The sequence below is a fragment of the Dermacentor andersoni genome, chromosome 4 (genome assembly GCF_023375885.2).
Source record: "Dermacentor andersoni chromosome 4, qqDerAnde1_hic_scaffold, whole genome shotgun sequence".
Classification (NCBI taxonomy): Eukaryota; Metazoa; Arthropoda; class Arachnida; order Ixodida; family Ixodidae; genus Dermacentor; species Dermacentor andersoni.
Window position 1 is genome coordinate 47,783,312 of NC_092817.1, and position 20,971 is coordinate 47,804,282.

Here is a 20,971-nt window from a genome sequence, read left to right on the forward strand (position 1 = left end):
GTTTTTGTCCATGTAGTTGGTTCCATTTTATCTGGTGCCGTGCCTTCTTATCACACGATCGTTTTCTCGTTATTAGTTTTAAGTGAAAAGGTGTAGTCACCACAATTTCAGGGTGACTAGATATATTTCGTTTTGATTTGAATAATAATTCAAAATAAACAGCGATATATAGTACGGGCAACCTGAGCGGGGACTACATTGACAGCGCTCTTTTTCTTAGTCGCTGTTCACTGCAGTGAATGATGGTATTTAAAAAAAAAACAATAATGTTTAAATTCCTGGCGAAACCAGCGTACTCTTTATCTGCAGAAATACGTGCTGGCCTTGGCATGCACTGTACAGCCATCGATATGAAGGATAGCGCCGCCTGCAATGCCATCTCTGTCTGTCGGCAGGGCACCTTTACGTAAAGGGCACGCATCAAAGATAATCAAAGTCACAAAATTTCCAGGATATATTTAGGTGCTGCGGGCTCCACGTCTCTTTGAGCTAATGACCGTGTTTACGATGCGCGCTGAGACGTATAGCTAAGCGTAGGGAAAAATAAATAATAAGGAAAAGAAAAAGGGCCAAGAGGCCCATCGGTTGGAACAACCAGTCCGCGTTGCACAGTGCTGTAAACAGTCACTTTTTTGTTTGGTCTGACTTGGGCTAGCTACACTGCGTCGATATCTCGTAGCTGGATCAAGAATTAAAACCGGTGGTGACAGGCGCTCAACTGATGTATATCGAAGCCACAGTGGTATCCATTGTGAGTGGCGGGTGCCACAGGAATACATAACGAAGTTGATAAACATCCGCAATACGCCTGCAAGGCTCAGTAGACTCTTCCGCTGCCCCGATCCAGTCGACCAACCATCCTACAGCCGCAAGCGCATACGGACAATCAAACTCAGCGGCCTGCGAACACAAGATGGCCACCTTTGCAGCATCCTGAAGCTGTGCTAATCCTATCGTGCGCGTCCATGCGATTGTTGCATTAGTACAGGACCGAATTCAGCCCTGCAGATATGGCGGACCTTATCCTGTGAGTTTGCCTATATCAATACAGCGAGCTCGTCATTTCATCACTCGGCCGCCAAACCTGAGTACTTCCAAATGCGCAAACCTGTCCGCGCAGAGCTTCTCCCGCATTACTTTGTTGGCTGAATCTTTATCAGCGCAGCAGTATGAGTATTTTGTAAGAAAACGTAAGTGAGGTAACTGAACACACACGAATGCAGGTGCGCACCCACTCCGACTTTGTCTCCTTTCTTATATTTGCCCCCCTTCCCGACTCAGGCAGCCAGCCGGGTGCGAACAAGGTTAACCTTCCCTTGCTTACCTTCTCACTCGCTCAATCTCGACCGCAGGAGACCAGACGAAAAATCCTTAAACCAAAATGTTCTTGTACCTATCCGAGGGGAGCATTTCTTAGATATAATATTCACAAAAGGACATGAAATAGTTCAGCCAGCACTGGTAGTAGAATATCAGCACCATGAGGCTTTTTTATGTGTGCTAAATTTAGAAAATGTCAAGGAACATTCTAAATATTCTAAAATTACGAGAGAGCTGACATGACAGAAATTAATTCAGAACAACGTAGTTACTATGTTGTGTTTGAAACAGTGGCAGAAACTCGCGGCGTTAAATAGCTCTGGTCGTGCTCTAACTAAGAAGTTTTTGAGCTTCGTGGCCGCTTTGTTCCATCTTGGATATTAACACCGAAAAAGAAAGTCACCCATACCTTAATGTGTCGTCAAAAATGTTGTTAAAACGAAAGCAGATAGCTTATAGAGTGGTGAGACAAAAGCAGTCTATACTGAAGGTGATGAAAGTACTAACAAACGAGGCAAAATCGGCACTGAAACAGACGAAGAAAGCATTTTTTCATTAATTTCACAATAAAATCAGCCAGAATACAAAAAAAACCCATGGAAGTATTTGAAAAAGGAATAAGAAAAGAGAACATATCTATTCTACCTTTTCTGGAATCTCGAACTGAGGTCAGTGACGGTGCAGATAATGCTGAGTATGTTTGTTTGCATATTTTGCAATGTGTATTTTGCCTAAATATTTTAACCTTCAGGCTGATTCCCAGTTTCACGTATGCAATGAAAGAAGATTCAGGCACATACTCCGTCGCGCATTCACATTTGCACATACTCAGTTCTCCGAGTTGTTTATCCAGAAACATGCCCAGTGGCACATCCCCAGTCTCACAGTAACCAGCAGCGGTGCAGCCAAGCCTTCGGCGATTGCAGCTTCATTCTCAGAAAATGCCGTTATTTTTTTTTAATTTGAATGACATAGCGATGATACTGGAGAGGTTGAACGTTTCTAAGACTTGCGGCCCTGATGGTTTACCGAACGCTCTTCTTCGGGAATGCTCGCGTTCAATATCTTCGTTGTTGAAAATAATATTTGAAAAATTGCTGGCAAACAGTTATCCTTCTGATTATTGGAAAGTCGCTCCAGCAGTTCTGATATATCATTCCGGCCCTCCAAACACGGGGTCAAACTACCGTCCTACTTCACTTACCTCAGTTTCCTGCAAACTTATCGAACATATTTTGGATTCATATATTATAAAATATCTTGATGGTCACGGTTTCTTAAAGCCCTACCAGCACGGATTGCGAAAACGGTTGTCGTGAGCCACTCAAATGATAGAATTCGCCCATGACACTGCCGCAGCCATAGTTAACAGCACTACTGTCGCCTGCATATTTTTTCGATTTTCATAAGGCTTTCGATACTGTTCCACGTGATTTGCTTATACAGAACAGCACCTTTATAGCATTGATTATCGCATCATTGTCTGGGTTGGGGATCATCTGGATGAAAGACGCCAACTTGTAATTGTGCATAGAACTCAATCCAGCGTCATCCTAGTGACGTCAGGCGTCCCTCAAGGGTTGGGTCCTAGGTCCTCTCCATATTTTACTATACATTAATGGTATTAATGAAGATATAGTGCCCCACATGAGAATCCTTGCGGATGATTGTATCCTGTATAAAAATATAACATTTAATACTGACCGTGGTGCGCTTCAAAATGACCTTGACACTATTATGAGTGGGGCGCAAAATGGAAAATGGAGTGTAACTTGGATAAAACCGCGTGAATGGCGTTTTCAAGGAAGCATACAAAGCTGGTATCCACATACACAATTAATAATACTTGTCTGAAAATAGGGCCAGCATATAATAAGTATTTGGGTGTCTATTTCACGTCATCGCTCTGCTGGCCTCGCCATGCAGATTATACAATTGGGAAGGCCTGCAAATCCTTAGGATTCCTCGGTCGAAATACGCGCTCCTTGCCGCAAGCTACCCGCGAGCTCCGTTACAGAACTTATGTACCGTGAGTACTCGAGTGTGCTAGTACGGTATGGGATCAGCCAACCACAAGTGATAAAGAAAAGAACTTGATAAAGTTCAGACTTTGGCGGCTCGATACATACTTGGGAAATTATTTAGACATCCTAACTTGAGTGCAACAATAGCTACGAAAATTCTAGCTTAGTCTTCATCGGACCACCGCAGAACCAAGCTAAGGCTCAAGCTTTTCCATAATATACAATATTCCTACATTGGCATTCCACGCGAAACATATGCCTTCAAACCATATTACGTATCCACTGCCTTGACCGTGCACAAAGGAAACGTGAATAGAAATACAGGACGGCAGCATACCGCAACTCTTTCTTTCTTTTTTTTTTCCTGAAAACCATTCGCGAATGGAACCGTTTGTTGGCTGCTATTACGTCTATCTTATCAAATGAGTTGTTCCATTCCGCTTTGACCCGGGTTACGTCATTTCATCGTTAGATTCGAAGATGTTATCTGTGAGCAGCTATTATGCTTCATGTGTTCCATAGTGTACCCGATTTGCGCTGACTTTTGCGAAATGTTCTTTTGTGAAATACCCGTTGCAAGTTACGTGGTACCTGTATTTCTGTGTTTACGTGTGTACTGTGTTTATGTTTTCTTTTGCTTTAAAACGCACTTTTTGGTTTTAAAACACACTTGTGTACTGCGTCGATGTAAGCTGTCCTTTTGGGCTATATTGTTGACGACAATGTTGTTTTTCCTTCTAATATCTTTTTTTTATTGTTCAGTTGCCGTATCCAGCACTTATGTGTCATGCTACATGTATCACCGCCACCAACACTGCAATGCCAAAGCACGACGCACTCGTGAAGGCTGTGTACACTTAGGGTCTATTGCATGTTCACGTTGCCCTATTTGCATGCTGCAGCGCAACAGACGGTGCAGCATTATTCAGGCGTTGAACTATACGCGTCTGTCGAATTCACCTCACGGAGGCACGTCACTTTGGTAGAGGAGGCATATTGGCTTACGGGGGGAAGAGTCTTCTTCGGTCGGTTTTCCCTCTCGCCACCAGAAGCAATAAAAAACGCGGTAGCCGCCGCGCTCCTGCTTTTCGCTCACTTGGATTCGACCATGACAGCCACGGCCATTCTGTTGATCCTCTTGGCCTTGCTACTGGCAGCGCTTCTCATGTGAGTCAAGGGCACCCTGATGGGAGCGGGGCACCGTCGGCAGCTGCGCATGCAGGTCGCATAGGCGAGAACTAAGTTGGCGCTTGTAGAATTGTCATCCAAAACAATAACACGTGTGTGCACAGCCAGATTACGAGAGTAGTTTAGCTGCACGGTACGGTAAAAAAAATATATATATACTCGTTCACGCCGTTCTCGGTATAGCTGTATTAGCTGTACAGCTGTATTAGCGTTTCAATGGAGCACATCCAATTGAGTCCTGTAGCCGTTTCGATTGCCGTATTCATTCCAGCCCCTGGAAACGAATTGCCAGTCTACTTCGCAGACGAAATATGCTCGTTTAGACCACAGAAATGCCCATTTCTGGTGTTCAGAATAGCATCTGTTTTTCCAGGCTGGTGGTATGAATTTCTTTAGCAAATGTGTAAGAGATTTCTGTCGAAGCTTGCGTTCTTTGCACGGGCACAATCCTACGTAGCACATCTTGCCCTTGCGTGTTGTTAGCACGTTGGGGCTGTTTACTCTCTCTCGTCATTCCCGAGAAAAAGACACAGCTGCGTAGTTCTGGAGAGTGTTGTGGGTGTCACACAAACAATGGGTGGAAGAATAAGAGAATGAGTGAGGAACGCATTGGCGGATGGAAACGTACGGTTTTACTGTCTGATTGTGGTGAGGCTAAGCATAAAGTAGGGCTTAGCTTGAATTCGATGTTTGATTGCGGTATATCCGCTTCTTCACTCTGAAAGCTAACAATAACGGTATCGCAATTCAAAGCCACACAAATAAAACTCGCAGTGATCACAATGGCATAGCTTCTGCGCATAAGTCTTCATCTGTTGCCGTATCTCTAGGTACCGCTTTTATCGTGTAACGTCACGGTGGTTCTGCAGAATGGCGCAGCACTCGAGGCACATGATCAAACAGATAAAGTATGTGTGCGACCTTAAGGCAGGAGACACGATAACACGGTGCGTCTTCATTAACTGAAGTTGCGCCACCTGCCACTTTATCCTACGGATAGACAATAGAGAGATATAACTGTGCGGGTTTACCGGCCAGCGGGCCCCAGCTGGCGAGCGGTGACGGCCGCGGACCAAAGAAAGGTTTTAGGTCCCTCGCTCGGTCCAGCGGAGTAAAAAGCGGGGCGCTTTGCTGCGGCACCTGTCGAATGAGCTTGGAGTCAATGTGAAAAGATCGGTACGCTGGCTTCAGGATCTCGATCGCGGTCACCCTATTCAAAGCGTTGTCAAACGGCATCGTTGCGGAAACCTCTCGCATGATACATAGGTTCTCTTCAGTGGCAAAACACCTTTGAGCCATTATCGCCTAAGGGGGGGGGGGGGGGGGGAGCCGGCGCCGCGTTTGAAGACGACGCCGATGACGTGATTCTGTTTGTGCGGGAGGTCGCCATGCTTGTTTCACAAGAACGCTGGTCCGCTGCGTGCGCTACGCCGGGGAGAGGATACCACCAGCGAGCGAGTGGCCCGCTCCGTAAAAACGCTGGCCGCCCTAGCGTAGCGCACCTTCGGAGGGGCGTCTCAGCTCGCCCCCTGGCCCGTGAGCTCGCGGAGCTATAAACCTGTTATAGCGCACGCGTACACGGGGAACTGTAAGGCACACACCCGGGGTGCTGTCTAGTAAAATTATTAGAGCTTATTTTAGTGCAGCGATTGCGGTGTAACCATAAGAATCATGGGTAATACATGAACTTTTCTGATCTCCGTTCTCATGGCTTCCGACGTTCTTGGGGTGGTACTTACAAGGCTTGGTCCTTCTAAATTTGCAGCAGAAATATTTTTATGAATGCCATAAAAGCAATATCAGTAAGAATATTTGCGTTGATACCACAATTTTTTGTCGAACATGGTAAATTTGCGCACTCGTAAAGTTTCTACAAACAACAACAAACCGTAGACGCCATCACTCCCGCGCAGGCCTAACGGACGCATTTGCAGATTTTACCGATACTAACGCCAGAATTTCGCCGAAAAAAATTTATAGAAAGCTTTATGGAAAACTCCTTAAGAGGAAGCTTTAGCTCAGATGCTCCTATCTAAACACATGTGAAAGGAGAAATTGTTTTTCTCGGCAAGGCACTGCACCAAATTAGACGAAGTTCGTTGCATTTAAAAGAAAAACTTAAAATGTAGTGACTGTTGCTTTCAAATTTTCCCTTTAGATTGTCAATGCTTTAAATAAAATTGGCAAAAATAGAAAATTTTCAGAAAACAATACTATCAAGTATACAACTCTGTAACTCGGCAATGAAAAACAATGACCCAATTCTGTGAATTGCATTTAATAGTACATCTAAAGCGGACAACATTGATATGTTACACATGAATGTCAAAGAATTTAGTAATATGGAAATACAGCTTTTGCGGAACCCTTGCACACAGCGTAACAAATTTTCGTAAGATATAAACTGACATATCAAATTTGTCTGCTTTGAATGATCTAAGGGTGCCGTTTACAGAACCCGATATCTGTTTTTGATGCAGAGCTATTAATTTATAAACTTCGTGCGTCTATCTTTTTCAAACTTTCAAATTTTTGAAAATTCTTTTCATAAATTCCATGCCCTAAATCGAACTTCCGCTGCCAACAGTCACTATAATTTAATTTTCTCTCTAAAATACAACTAATTTCATTAAAACCGGTTCAGGGGTTATTTCAGAAAAGCGTTTTTGCGTTTTACATGTATTTGAATAGGCCACGTCGGAGTTGGGCCCGAGCTAAAGCTTCCTCTTAAGTTCCTCATGCTGCGCCGTTTTCTCTTATATTACTCGTTTCGCATGACTATTCTTACATCCAAGCAAGAGTCCTTCAACAAAGACACCATGCCGTAAATGCCTCGCCTAACGCACATGCTTGTATTATTTAGCGCTAACAGTAGCGCAATCATCGGTCACAATTTCCAAGGACTAAGCATCGAAAAGTCTGAAACAGCCTCAACGCTGCAACGAAACTTAGATTCGCTGATCTAATCAATACTTATACAGAGTGACATTGCTTCGCACAGCCGTGGTGCATACATACTGGACATACCTGTGGCTCGCGCACACGCTATCCCTCTCATGAAGGCTCGTGTGCAGCTTGCACAAGAACCGGATCTTTGTACGTCTTGTGAAAGAAATGGAGTTAGTATGGCTTCAATGTAGCTCTTGTCGCAACCAAGCATATATTCGCGAAAGAAGAAAAAAAAAAAAAGCTAGCCTACAGGAACTACGTATGAGGTAACGTGGAAAAAGTTTTCCGAGGGTGTACTCGTGGATGGGCTGGAGAGCAAGACCGAAGCGGTGAAGCACCTAAACATGGTGATTATGCTAGTGTAGAGATAGGATGAAAATTTGAACAGCGCCTCTCTAAATGATCTTCATAAAAAACACATAAAAAAAGAAGAGACCTGAAGCATTCTGCTGTTTGCTTGCTGCCCAGCGCCGTTTGAGATCACGCAAGGCCATATCTCGTCGTCCAACGTGATTATGTAAGAAACTATGCGCTGTCTCATACGCATGCGTGTAGGGGACGCCAGCGGCAAGTGGACGGGCGGCATGATTGCTACTCCAGTCACTCAACGCGAGCTTAGGACATGCCTATTTGTTGGGTTCTACATGCATTGGTACTGGGTGAGCGTAAGCGTACACACGGATTGTGACGTCATGCATGACTACATGTTACACAATCGTGCGTACCTATGGCCATGTCATCTGGTGTCTTAAAACGACGACGGCATTTCCACTCCGGTGACGAAACGTTAAAGCCAGCTCTACCTGGGTCGACCATGAAGGCGGTACAGCGTCGCACAGTTTTCTACGTCGCGTTAGCCGCTATGTGAAAAGCACTGGGCAATGTTGGCCGATCCCGGAGGCGGTGCAGTCTAACACATCTCAAAGAGCTGGCTGTCACAAGGAGCGAACATGAGAAACTGGTGCGTGAAGTACGCGCCAAACGTCTGAAAGAGCTGGTCATCTTGGGCACAAAAGGCGTATGCGTTCGATCGTGGCCTCAAGAAAAATAAGAAAAGTACGGTCGTGGCCTAGCGGTTAGATTATCGGGCTACGTTGCTTGAAGGCAGAGGTTCGGTTCCAGTTTCTGTCATGAATTTCTAGTTGTTATGGGAGGTCCGAGGTATGGCGAGACCGGAAATAGCAACCTGGCTTAGCTACCCACCGACCTGCCGCAAGGTGCCTGGAATGAGGCAAATACTGCTCCACATTAAAAAAAGTCGCGGCTTGACTATATTAGGTAAAATGAGCCCAGACACCGGTGCAGGTGCCGTCTATCCTCTCCTTTATGTTGGTACATTTTGGTGCCAGAGCATGCCTTGACCGTAACCACAACGCTCGACACATATGAGGAATATCTTTCTCTGGACAGCTGTCGCCTGTTCACCTGTGCTTCAAGTTGCGCGGAGATCTAGTTTTGGTCTGATTGTCCTTTGTATAATTAAAAATTAAAAAGCTGTTCTGTTATAAATTGGTGCTGCGATAACAAACTTATCCGTAAACTGGAAGTCGTCGCTATGTACGTGTCTTTTATTTTCTTTTTCTTATCAAAAGCCGTCACTCTGTGCCGTCGAGCGAGTTCCAACAGCTTAGTTTTTCCCGAACGTCGCTCCTTGGTTGCTTGCTTCCGAAAGATTGAGCTTAAAATAGATATCAGGCCAACATGGCTGTCGTAGAAATCATCTCAACTACAGGACTAGACTCTATATAGTTTGTGTAGTGTCCAAACTCGCTGTTTCTGGGATATAACGTGTAGAGTTGGTTTAGTTATAAGTTCCAACATGAAAATTTCGCTGTTGGAAGAGTGAATCCGATTTGTTGATCTCGCATGCTGATATTAAGGTAGTGTGACGCGGAAACAGAATAACGTAAAAATTGCAGGACGGGAAAGGTGGACGCGCATGTTTATTGTTTTCGTTATGGCGGCACAGTTTTCTAATGTATCACATAGTTCAATAGAAATGCCACTACTTCTTTTCAATTCCGAATTTGCCTTTCCATGGCGTACCGAACAGCCAATTAGCGTGCTTGTGTTCATATTCTGACGTTCCGTCGCTAATTGTATAGCAATGACCCGCGAAATCTGCAATACCAAAAATGCACTTTAAGCATTTGCGGATATGAAATTGATCTCTGCACACCGGCGGGTCACACGCTGCGAGATGAGTTGCCAGCGATTGAATGCACGGTCCTTCCACGACTTGGAAGTCCTGGCAGCACATGGGTTTACACCGCATTCGTCTAAACGTCGCCTACGCGAAATGCATCTTGCACAAACTGCCCCTGACGTGTTTATCAAAGTGCAACGAGTGCAAAGTGTGCGATGACTTGACTCAAGTTTGATACACGTGCACGCGCTTTGCGACCTCAAAGGAAACATAAAATCTACTCTGCATTTACAGGGCAACAACTTGAGCTGCACAACAGCTGCACCATGTACTCGGAACTTGGAGCAATGCTGGTAGTGCTTTGCGTGCTGCAAAGGCGCTTTCAGCCTTCTTTTCCTTTTTCTTTCTTTCGGAGACATTGGTCCCTACCATCACTTGTTGCCGTGTGTGCATGCGTAGGTTTGTGAATGAGTACTATGTACGAATGCGTGATTTCATATGTTAGCTTCGTCATCCGGAGTAGTGCTTTGGGCGCTTGGTCAGGCTAGCATCTCCAGTGTTCGTGAAAGAATGTTCCTGTTTTTCTCTCTAAGGGAAGCGGATAGGTAATATAAAAGGTCGCCTGTGCTGCTTCAACCGATTTGAGCGAATACACTAGGAACAGTAAAGCTCCCCCCTTACACAAAATAGTGAATAGTGGTTGAGGCGTTGGTTACAGCAAAGCGTGAACTTGAAAGCATTCTTAACGGGCGTAGAGTTAGGTATGTGGGTGGTAAATTGCGATGTATAATAGTGTATGAGATCGTAGTCATCCTTCTTATGCTCTGTGTCGTTCTTAATTATTTGTTCAGACGCTCCCAAAATGTTAGCACACAGATGACTTCTGCGTGAAAGGACAAAGATAGTGAAGCGCTTTATGTCTTCGGACACCACTTAAACGTACATTGACCCCTCCGTCGTGATAGCTTATCTTAATTGTGACTTTATATTGTTTTGTCTTTTTTTCGTAGAACAAAGATACGTAAAAAAGCCAGGGCATTTACTGCCTCAGTCTCTCCACGGCTTTTCATTAATTACAGAATCGAACAGTTGGTCAGCGCAAATCTATAGACAATCCACGAGAAGTACACTGGTTTTCTCAGTTGACATTCACTTATAATTCTCATTGGGTTCAAGAAGAAAATATGTGGACGTGGGTACTTGGGGACAGAGCTGAAAACTGGACAAGACCACACAACACTGCGTTCTTTTGTCTGGTCGCCGTCTCATTTTTGGCGTTGTCTCGAAGAATTCACGAAAAAATGTATGAACGAACTCAGTTTAGAACTGTTCTACAATGTATGTTGCATTTTTTTTCTTCTCAGATGGCGTCGGTGGCACTTCTCGTATTTCCAGAGGATCGGAATTCCCGGGCCAAAGCCCAACATAATTTGGGGAAATCTCAAGGAATACCACTCAATGGTAACATGTCTATTCCTGAAAGTTCATTAGTTCGACGAACATATAATTTTGATCCATCCTATCAGATGGCGAGTTCGAATTAAGAAGTTGAACGAGAGTTTAGTACATTTACACTTAAATATCAAAGAAAGAAAGTGTTTCAAAATAGATAAGAGGGATCACTTTAGTTTAACGCTCAGTGCCTACAGCACGACATTGTGGGCAGAAAAATGTTCTATTGCAGTCGACAGCAACGAAACTCTTTCCTTCCTCTATCACATATTAACACACGCACGCATTCAAGCATGCGCACACGCACACACACACATGTCAACGGACTACGACAAAGATAGTACTGAATGAAGGCCTAAGAGCACATTCGGAACAGCAATGAATATGGAACGACCAAATAAATCCACATTAAGGATATGCCGTCCTTCACTTGTTTTCAGAACTTATCCGTTTTTCTTTTCTTTCCAGTAGCTGTTCCTAATTCATTATTGCACTTACATTCCGACAGGAGATCTACAAAGTGATGGGCAAATGGCTTGACCAGTACGGGGATATTTTTGGGTAAGTTTCTGAGGAAGTTATTCTCGAACAGTGGGTTTCGCACTGTACTGGAGGCAGCTTTGTAATGCTTAGGCAAATGGCAGAATGTCAAAGCAGTTCGTGCACGCAATATTACGGAAGCCAATGCAATTTCACTGTGCAGGTTCTACAACGGTGACGCCCCTTTTGTCGTGACCAGAGACATAAACTTCATAGAGTACATCTTTGTGCGCAACTTTCAGAACTTCGTTGATCGAGGCGTGAGTATTTTCTAAAGTGGTCTTGCGCTTTCCAGATGCAGTTGCCCTTTTGTCCACGTTGCCTGTCACTAAATATTCATATTTTGTGCTGCAGCTAATGAGTGGTACCATGATGAATAGTTTGGAAGTGTTTTAAATGTGATGCCTTGTTCTACATATCAAATCCTGTGACAGATTAACTTTGACTCCGTGCCTGATTGTTGGCACTTTATCGCTCCTGTATTTGCGCCGCAAGAACTTTACATTTATAGCATATGTGAGCTGTTGGCGTCACCTGCAGCTACAGATTCATAAACGCAAATTTTACAGACATTATTGCAGATTCATCGCAGTACCATGTAAACTACTTCGAACTTAAATCGCACCTTAGGCAGTGCCGATGATATGGGTAAACCGCCTAAAGTTCTCGCTTTAAAACAAGAATGCAAACGACTGCACCTATAGCCACCATCATCATTCTTCCAATTCCAATACATAGCCTGTTGCCTTTAAATTTCAACGCAGCACTAGGATTGGGAATGTGTTTCTTATAGTGGTGTTGGTTGGAAGTGGTGCTTATAGTGGTGCACTCGGTTGACTCGAGTGCTTTCTAAGTGTTATCTACCAAGCCGAAAATATCTAAGCAGCCGACCGAACGGAAGAGCAGACCGTGGTTTGCGTACACAATAGACTGAAGGGTTTTGATAGCAGGATTGCTTCGACGCTTAGAGTACCGCCACGAGTTTTCTCTGGCTTCTTTTTCAGCTTACTATGATGACTGACCAAATGCACCCCCAGTTGAAGAAGTCCCTCATGCACGTCGGTGGGCTTCCATGGAAAAGTATTCGGACATCTGTGGCCTACGGTCTAAGTACCAGCAAGCTGAAACAGGTGAAAATCCAACTGGTGCTCAACGCTTCTCTTTTATTGTTTGTTTCAAAACAGCATTCGCAGCAGCCTTAGCTACATCTGCACTATCTACGACGTCATGACAATTAAACCGCAAGCAAACAAACATGTTCTGAAATTCTCTTGTGGATGCTGCTATTAGATAGACTTGAGATGGTATACAGATCAATTAAAAGAGAGACAAGGAAGTTATCCATGGGTTTTCGTGGCCACAGAGATAACAGAAAGAATGTCGATTACAGCCACATTCACTTTGCTACCGAGCAATAAAAATGAAAGAAAAGAGAGGAAGTCATAATGAAGCAAAAAATGGGGAGGACAGCAGGTTTTAAGCGACTTGTTGCATGAAAGAAAAAACATGATTCTGTGTGGTGTGCATTATGAACTTCTATGCGGAAATCCCTCGAAAATTTGACTGTGTAGCACCGTGGGACGCTGGCAATCACTAGACAAAAGAAAGTCAGTAGAAAGGCTAATATGCAGGCTGAGAGCACTATTGTTGATCATGTCTCTGCTTTCGAGCTTTCACGATGCATGATAGCCAGTCTTTCATAGTGAGTTAGGAGCTATACTGACTTGCGGTAGTGCATCTATCAACAATTAAAGAACAGCTACATTCTTAGCATAGCGGACCGACTCTGCCAGAAGTGGGGGCATTTTATATGGCCCATGGGATGACGACCATAGTTCAACAACAGAGAGAATTGTTATAGAATTCAGGAAATTTATTCGCTAGCTCGTTAATGAACCGAATATTTCCAGTCATCTGGATCGGCAACTGAAAGTACGTTCAATAGGCTTCTGGGTCATGCGCACCTATTCGAGACATTTTTTCTCAGGACATCCATGGCATGGTCTCAAGATGAGAGGAATAGATTTGGTGGCAATTCACAACAGGTTAGTTACGGCTTAGATGGCGAATGTTGTATTTACGCTGAAAAAGAGAGAATAATACAATGTTTAGACGATGAAGTTTTCGCAGATGGTTAACATACTCGTAAAATAGTCCTTATCAAATAAAAACGTAGATGTGGATCACAAGAAAGGTCGTAGATGGATCATTGCCGCCGTTATTGAAACAGGCGGCTCTATTTCGCTGATGACGTACAGTTTGAGTGCGCTCGATGAGAGTAGTACGTTGCGAATGCACATTCAGTGATAGGCTCGGGTGGTGATATAAATTTCTAAAAAATAAAACGCAAGGCGACACTTTAAGCCAAGCAACAACATTTGAAGAAGTCAAAGCGTGTTGGTGGTTAGAGAAGCACGTTATATACGGCTAGCCAAGTAGAGATCTACAAGTTTCCGCTTGCAGTTCGCCTCCTTTTATCGAGGCAAGACAAAGTACAGTAACCGAGATGTGCGTTGTGTTAAATTTTGCAACGGGAAGCCATTTGAAGCATTATGAAACACGAGTATGCCATACTCGATATCAGTGAATGCATCGCCTATTCCCACCTTCGAAACCCTTTAGATGGTGCCACACCTACAAGAAGACGCGGATATCTTCATTAAGTCACTACAAAGGCACGCCGACACTGGAGAAGAGGTGCACATTCTTCGCAAGTTTGAGGAGCTCTCCATGGACTACGTAGCCCGAGGATCGTTCGGCATCGACGAACGCTTTCAAGGGAAGCCTGACCATCCACTCATGGCCGTCGCCAAGGCTACCCTAAGGGGTACAATGAAGGGTCCTTTTCACATGATTGCGCGTGAGTAACTTATAATTTTACACAAGTATTAACTGTTCTTGAATTTAGTATTTCCTACCCTGGTCAAATTGCATTTTAGTGACCAAAGCCATAAATGTTGACTAGTAAAGAAACAATGTGCTGTAGGAAGTCCAAAACTAAAAGCCATCCGGGGGGTTCCCCTAAAGAAAGCATAATTCCGTGGGCACTGCAACTCTAATGAGTGTCATCGTTCCCATGAATGAATAGGAAGAAGCCATCATATCTCCCGACAGGCATAGTCGAATATCGAGGCGTATCATGCTCTGGCAAGATGTAAGCAAAAAAAAAATTTCATAGATTGCGCATCGACGTAGACACTGCATCGACGTAGACACGATGCACGATATCTATATCGCACAGTAAATATTTCCCACTGAGGGAGTTGAATCCGCGAGACCATTCTCTTGACAAGCCGTTTCCTTCCCCCCTTTTTCTCCTCTTTAGAATGCACGACGGCGTTCGGTCTACTCATGAAGCCGTTCTACTGGCTTTCGCTCCTCCTTGGTGAATATACGTTTGAGAACTTTAACGAACACACAGCCAAGGTCATTCAGCTGAGAAAAAGTGACCCCTCGGTGAGTGCAGTTTTTTGCATCCGTGAAATAAAAATGCCTACTCAATGTCGAAATATTAATGCTGCATATACGTACTGTTGCACACTGTTGCATACGATTGATGGATACACGATTGGAAACGTGGCGCCATGTAACGTTAGTGTACGATATGGCCTGTGTAGCGTGTTCGTTTGTTTTTGAATTCGAAAATAATGCTCTGTCGGCATATTTATCATCTATTAACAAAAATAAACCACAAACTTCAGTGAAAAGATTGAACATGATGATCTATGACTGGTGATTTGTCGGATTCTTTGCGCCGATTACTACATAAAACGACGGCACGTGAGAACTCTGCAATGTTAATGTTAAGGAAAGGCTTATTACACACATTATATATATATATATATATATATATATATATATATATATATATATATATATATATATATATATATATATATATATATATATATATATATATATATATATATATAATTTACAATCTCCACGCTGCATCTTTGACCGAAATATGTGAAGCAAGGCCGCCCAGCGACAACAGTAAACGTGCTCTGTTGCCTTGTGGGGAAGTGCCCTATTCTTTAATTTATGTATCCTGCTGCAGGCGCGGAAAGCTGACATCTTGCAAAATCTCCTCGACGCGGAGTACACTGAGGCTGAAGAGGAGCGTGGCGATAACAAAGTTTCAACCGGTAACTTTCCAGATTCGTTTCGTTCTGTGGTTGCTCCACCTTTCTTTCTATTTTTTTTTTTTTGCAGCTGCAGGGAAAGTGCCACACAAACACTAGACAAGCATGCGAGGACATGTGCCTCGTGCCGGGCGGTGTGTGGCACTCTAGTGACGTTCACCGTAGGAGGGAGAGGACTGCCATCCGGTGCCGGTCCTCTTCCCCGCCTGCGGCACGCGGGCACATGCACGGAACATGTTTGCGCATGATTGCCCAGCATTTATGAGGCACGTGCCCAGCAAAGTATAGAAAGCGAGCGAGTGAATGTGCCAAGGATGCGGCTATGATAGTAAAATATTTTAATGCAATACAAATAGAGGAAAACGTTTGCTTCAAGTCGCAAGTCGCCCGCCGGGGTTGCTTAGTGGGTGTGGTGTTGGGCTGCTAAACACGAGGTCGCGGGATCGAATCCCGGCCACGGCGGCCGCATTTCCATGGGGGCGTAACGATAAAACACCCGTGTACTTAGACTTAGGTGCACGTCAAAGAACCCCATCCCAATGAAGAAAGGCGTCAGGTAGGGAAATATGATCTCTCCAATCCTATTCACAGCGTGTGTACAGGAGGTATTCAGAGACCTGGATTGGGAAGAATTGGGGATGAGAGGTAATGAAGAATACCTTAGTAACTTGCGATTCGCTGATGATATTGGCTTGCTTAGTAACTCCGGGGACCAATTGCAATGCTTGGTCACTGACCTGGATAGGCAAAGCAGAAGGGTGGGTCTAAAAAATTAATCTGCAGAAAACTAAAGTAATGTTTAACAGTCTCGGAAGAGAACAGCAGTTTACGATAGGTAGCGAGGCATTGGAAGTGGTAAGGGAATACATCTACTTAGGGAAGGTAGTGACCGCGGATCCGGATCATGAGACTGAAATAATCGGAAGAATAAGAATGGGCTGGGGTGCGTTTGGCAAGCATTCTCAGATCATGAACAACAGGTTGCCATTATTCCTCAAAAGAAAAGTGTATAACTGCTGTGTCTTACCAGTACTCACCTACGGGGCAGAAACTTGGAGGCTTACGAAAAAGGTTCTACGTCAATTGAGGACGACGCAACGGGCTATAGAAAGAAGAATGATGGGTGCAACGTTAAGGGATAAGAAAAGAGCAGATTGGGTGAGGGAACAAACGCCAGTTAATGACCTCTTAGTTGAAATCAAGAAAAAGAAATGGGCATGGGCAAGACATGTAATGAAGAGGGAAGATAACCGATGGTCATTAAGGGTTATGGACTGGATTCCAAGGGAAGGGAAGCGTAGCAGGGGGCGGCAGAAAGTTAGGTGGGCAGATGAAATTAAGAAATTTGCAGGGACAACATGGCCACAATTAACACATGACCGGGGTAGTTGGAGAAGTATGGGAGAGGCCTTTGCCCTGCAGTGGGCGTAACCAGGCTGATGATGATGATAAAAAACCCCAGGGGATCCAAATTTCCGGAGTCTTCCACTACGGCATGCCTCACAATCAGATCGTGGTTTTGGCAAGTAAAACCCCATATTTTAATTAATTTAAGTTAGAAGTCGCAAACAAAGAGGCTGTTTGTAAGTGGCGGATAATACAATCGCCCACAACTGCTCAGCGTGAATGCTAGCCGAACATGAAAAGTCGGCCCGACATTTGCGATTCCCCGAATGACATTACTGGAACACATAATTGCAGACGACTATGGTGGATTGAAATGCACTTTTTCACTCGCCAAAGCAAAATTTAGTGTGACTGCTAATATTTCGCACTGAAGACTACCCAGCATGTACGATAACCTTTACATTACGTATATCTTTGGTAATAGTTCGTTTCAGAAAAGGAGCAATAATATGCGTGCCATTAACGAGAAGCGCAAATTTACAGTAACAAGAAATAAAACATACTCCTTTAGTCCGCCGCAAACTTTGGTACAGATAAACATTTAGAGAACAAGCCGAGATTTCCAGAATCACAACCCACACACTAGCAACGCATTTTTCGAGATATTGAAGGACTCGACGCCAGCCCCTTATACAGTCTCAAAGCATGTTTCCGTAAAGAGGGCCTTTTCTGTGCATGTGCAACGTTTTCGCCGCCCTCGTGCGGCACACTCTTTAGCGTCCTCTGTCCACAGCTACTGCGCAATCGCAGTTAAACGCGCAACCGCTTGATGCTCTATAATTTCCAATCATACACACAGAAATACACTTTCACATAATTCATTGTAAGCGTGTGTAGTTGCCTGCTCATGTGTAGAAAGTTTCAGGGAGAAATATCGATTCGATTCCATACAGCAACCATCATAAAATTTGTCTGCTGTTAGAAACGTATGACAAAATCCAGTGACACTTTGAAATTTTTCCTTTGTGCTCTCATTAGTCCTGCAATTTCAAAAAACGAAGTTATCAAAATTTATTTGTCTATATTTATTGCCTAATTTGTCTTATTTCCTATTTTATTTCCTCTTATTGCCAAAAATTTTTTAAATCTATTTCAAGAATTAAATAAAATTCTGAATTCAGAACCACATTAATATCGTGAGGCATGCACGCCGTAGCGGGGGACTTTTGATTAATTTTCACCACGAGGGGTTCTTTAACGTGAAGGGTACACGGTGGCTCTTGCATTTACCTACCATCGAAATGCGGCCGCCACGACCGGGATTCAATCCCGTGCCCTAGGGCTTAGCAGCCCAAGACGAAAATCATGTCACTACGGTGGATAAGCACATATTTCGAGAGCTATACACTTTATTCCTAGAGAAGTTAATATGTTCCGGGGACAATCATACGTGCAGCTAATCGAAGCAGCTAATAGAGAAAAATTAATCGCTCACAAAGAAAGTACATCTACATACGACGAGTAATCTTCAACCCCGCGTCTTTCTTCACCGGGTACGTATAGCGACTCCGGCGTGGAAAGGAAACCAACAGAAACACGCTTTATCTAACGCAAACATCATGAGACATCCTCCCCAGTTGAGACTCCCTTACTCTAGCAGGATTAAAACAGAGCCTCAAACCAGTGTAGCCCTCAAACTACAGGACTGGCATGAACAAGAAATCACTCAGCGAGCTTCCCCACACTCCACAACACGTAAAGCCGCTGTCACATGACGCCAAGCTAAAACACATTCACATTGTCTACCGACACAAAGCACCCGCCGCAGTACATAACCGAAAAGCATGGCTCGCCCATATGCTCATTAGGTTGGGGATATCACTATACATCCCGTACACTCTGGGATTGCCCTGGCACTTAACGCACACTTCATTTTACATTAGGACCTTAGAGACCCCACACTCTTTGAGTGGCTACGCAACCTGGACGACGCTTCGATAGAGGCCCTAACCCATTACTTCAATGAATGATGGCATTCGGGCAAGCTCCCCCGACAGTGGAAAACGCAAGAACGATCCTGATTCCGAAACCGGGCAAACCACTGGACATCGGCAACCTGCGTCCCATCTCGCTGACGTCCTGCGTGGGCAAGGTGCTGGAGCACGTGGTCGCCAACCGGTGGCAGGAATTCCTAGAGAAGGAAGGCCTCTATCCTGACACGATGATCGGCTTGCGGCGCAGACTCAGCACACAAGATGCCATGTTACAACTCAAACAAGAAATCATCGACAACAAGACACAAGACAGCAAAGTAATCCTGGGTCTCGATTTACAAAGTGCATTCGACAAAGTCAAACACTCAGCCATATTAGCACAAGTATCAAGACTCAACATGGAGGTAACGAGCTACAATTATATTCAAGACTTCTTGCCCAACCGCACGGTGGAACTGCACGCCGGAGACCTCAAGCTTCCCGAACACAAGCTCGGCAGTACGGGTACTCCACAGGGTTCGGTCATCTCGCCGTTGCTCTTTAACCTCGTCATGATCGGGGTAACGAGGGCAGTAGCGGGGACCGGCGTCCGGCATACGATCTATGCCGACGACATTACCCTGTGGGCGGCCGGCGGCACCGACGCCAGCATCGAGCAACAGCTGCAAGCGGCAGTTACCGCCATCGAGCAGCACCTTGACGGCACTGGCCTAATATGCTCGCCCGCCAAATCCGAGCTGTTTGTCCACACACCACTTCGACCGGGACGGAAGCACGCTCCCCTTCGGGAGTGTGATCACATCAAGATTGTGACTGCATCGGGGCAACGCATCCCCGAAGTTCCGAAGATCAGGGTCCTGGGCCTACTGCTCAACAAGAGCGGCCGCAACGACGAGACCATCAACAAGGTTAACACCAAGGCAATGGACGCCATCCGGCTCATACATCAAGTCTCTACACGACGGGCGGGCATGCGTGAAGACAGCCTCGTGCGCCTTGTCCAGTCGTTCGTGATGAGTCACATCGCCTACGTTGCGGCCTACCTCAACTGGCACGTCACTGACAGGACCAAGATCAACACGCTGATCAGACGGGCTTACAAGACGGCGCTGGGTTTAATGGAGACCACGAGTACGGCTCGGCTCTTGCAGCTCGGCGTCCACAACACCCTAGAAGAAATAGCCGAGGCGCAGCTCACCGTGCAATTCGAGAGCCTCTATACCACCAAGACGGGCCGCAGTATACTGACGTCCCTGGGTTACAACCCCCAAGCTCCCAGCCGGCAACCGTGCGAGATCACAGATGAGGCGCGGGCCCACATTAACGTGGACCCCATCCCGAAGAACATGCACCCAGAGTACAACCAAGAACGGCGGCAGGCGCGGGCCAAGGCCCTCACCGAAAAACACGCCCAAGACCCGCACGCCCGGTACGTGGACGCCGCGGAATACAAGCGGGAAGGCTTCGCGGCAGTGGTCGTTGCGGCGGCTACCGGCACCAAGACAACGGCAGCGAGCGTGCGGTGCGCGAACGCCACAGACTCTGAGGAGGTTGCCATCGCTCTGGCGATCACCGAGGCCGAGTGTCGCACCGTGCTCAGCGACTCGAGGAATGCCGTGCGCAACTTTGCCAAGGGGCGAATATGCCTGCCCGCGGCCGCCATCATCGGCAAGCTCCAACTTCAAGACCGCGGCAGCACCGTCCGTATCAAGTGGTGCCGGGCGCACGCCGGCGAGTGTGCATCCTCACCGAACCACAACGAGACGGCCCATTAGGCGGCGCGAGCGCTTACTTTCCGCGCCCCCGAGAGTGACCGTTCCGTGTGGTGGTTCGAAACCAAGCACAGATTGACTAGTTATGCCGAAG

General features: G+C 45.4%; 1 protein-coding gene across 1 annotated transcript in view; it reads left to right on the top strand.

Moving 5' to 3' along the window:
• Window positions 1-4,412: 4,412 nt before the first annotated feature.
• The window catches only part of LOC126537073 (cytochrome P450 3A14-like), a 29,629-nt gene continuing 13,070 nt past the window's right edge, over window positions 4,413-20,971 (top strand). The window contains exons 1-8 of the mRNA XM_050184209.3: window positions 4,413-4,511; window positions 10,992-11,088; window positions 11,588-11,640; window positions 11,783-11,879; window positions 12,624-12,749; window positions 14,242-14,479; window positions 14,945-15,075; window positions 15,680-15,767. Coding sequence (XP_050040166.1) covers window positions 4,453-4,511; window positions 10,992-11,088; window positions 11,588-11,640; window positions 11,783-11,879; window positions 12,624-12,749; window positions 14,242-14,479; window positions 14,945-15,075; window positions 15,680-15,767 — 889 coding nt within the window. The 5' untranslated portion in view covers window positions 4,413-4,452. The remainder of the gene's footprint in view (window positions 4,512-10,991; window positions 11,089-11,587; window positions 11,641-11,782; window positions 11,880-12,623; window positions 12,750-14,241; window positions 14,480-14,944; window positions 15,076-15,679; window positions 15,768-20,971) is intronic.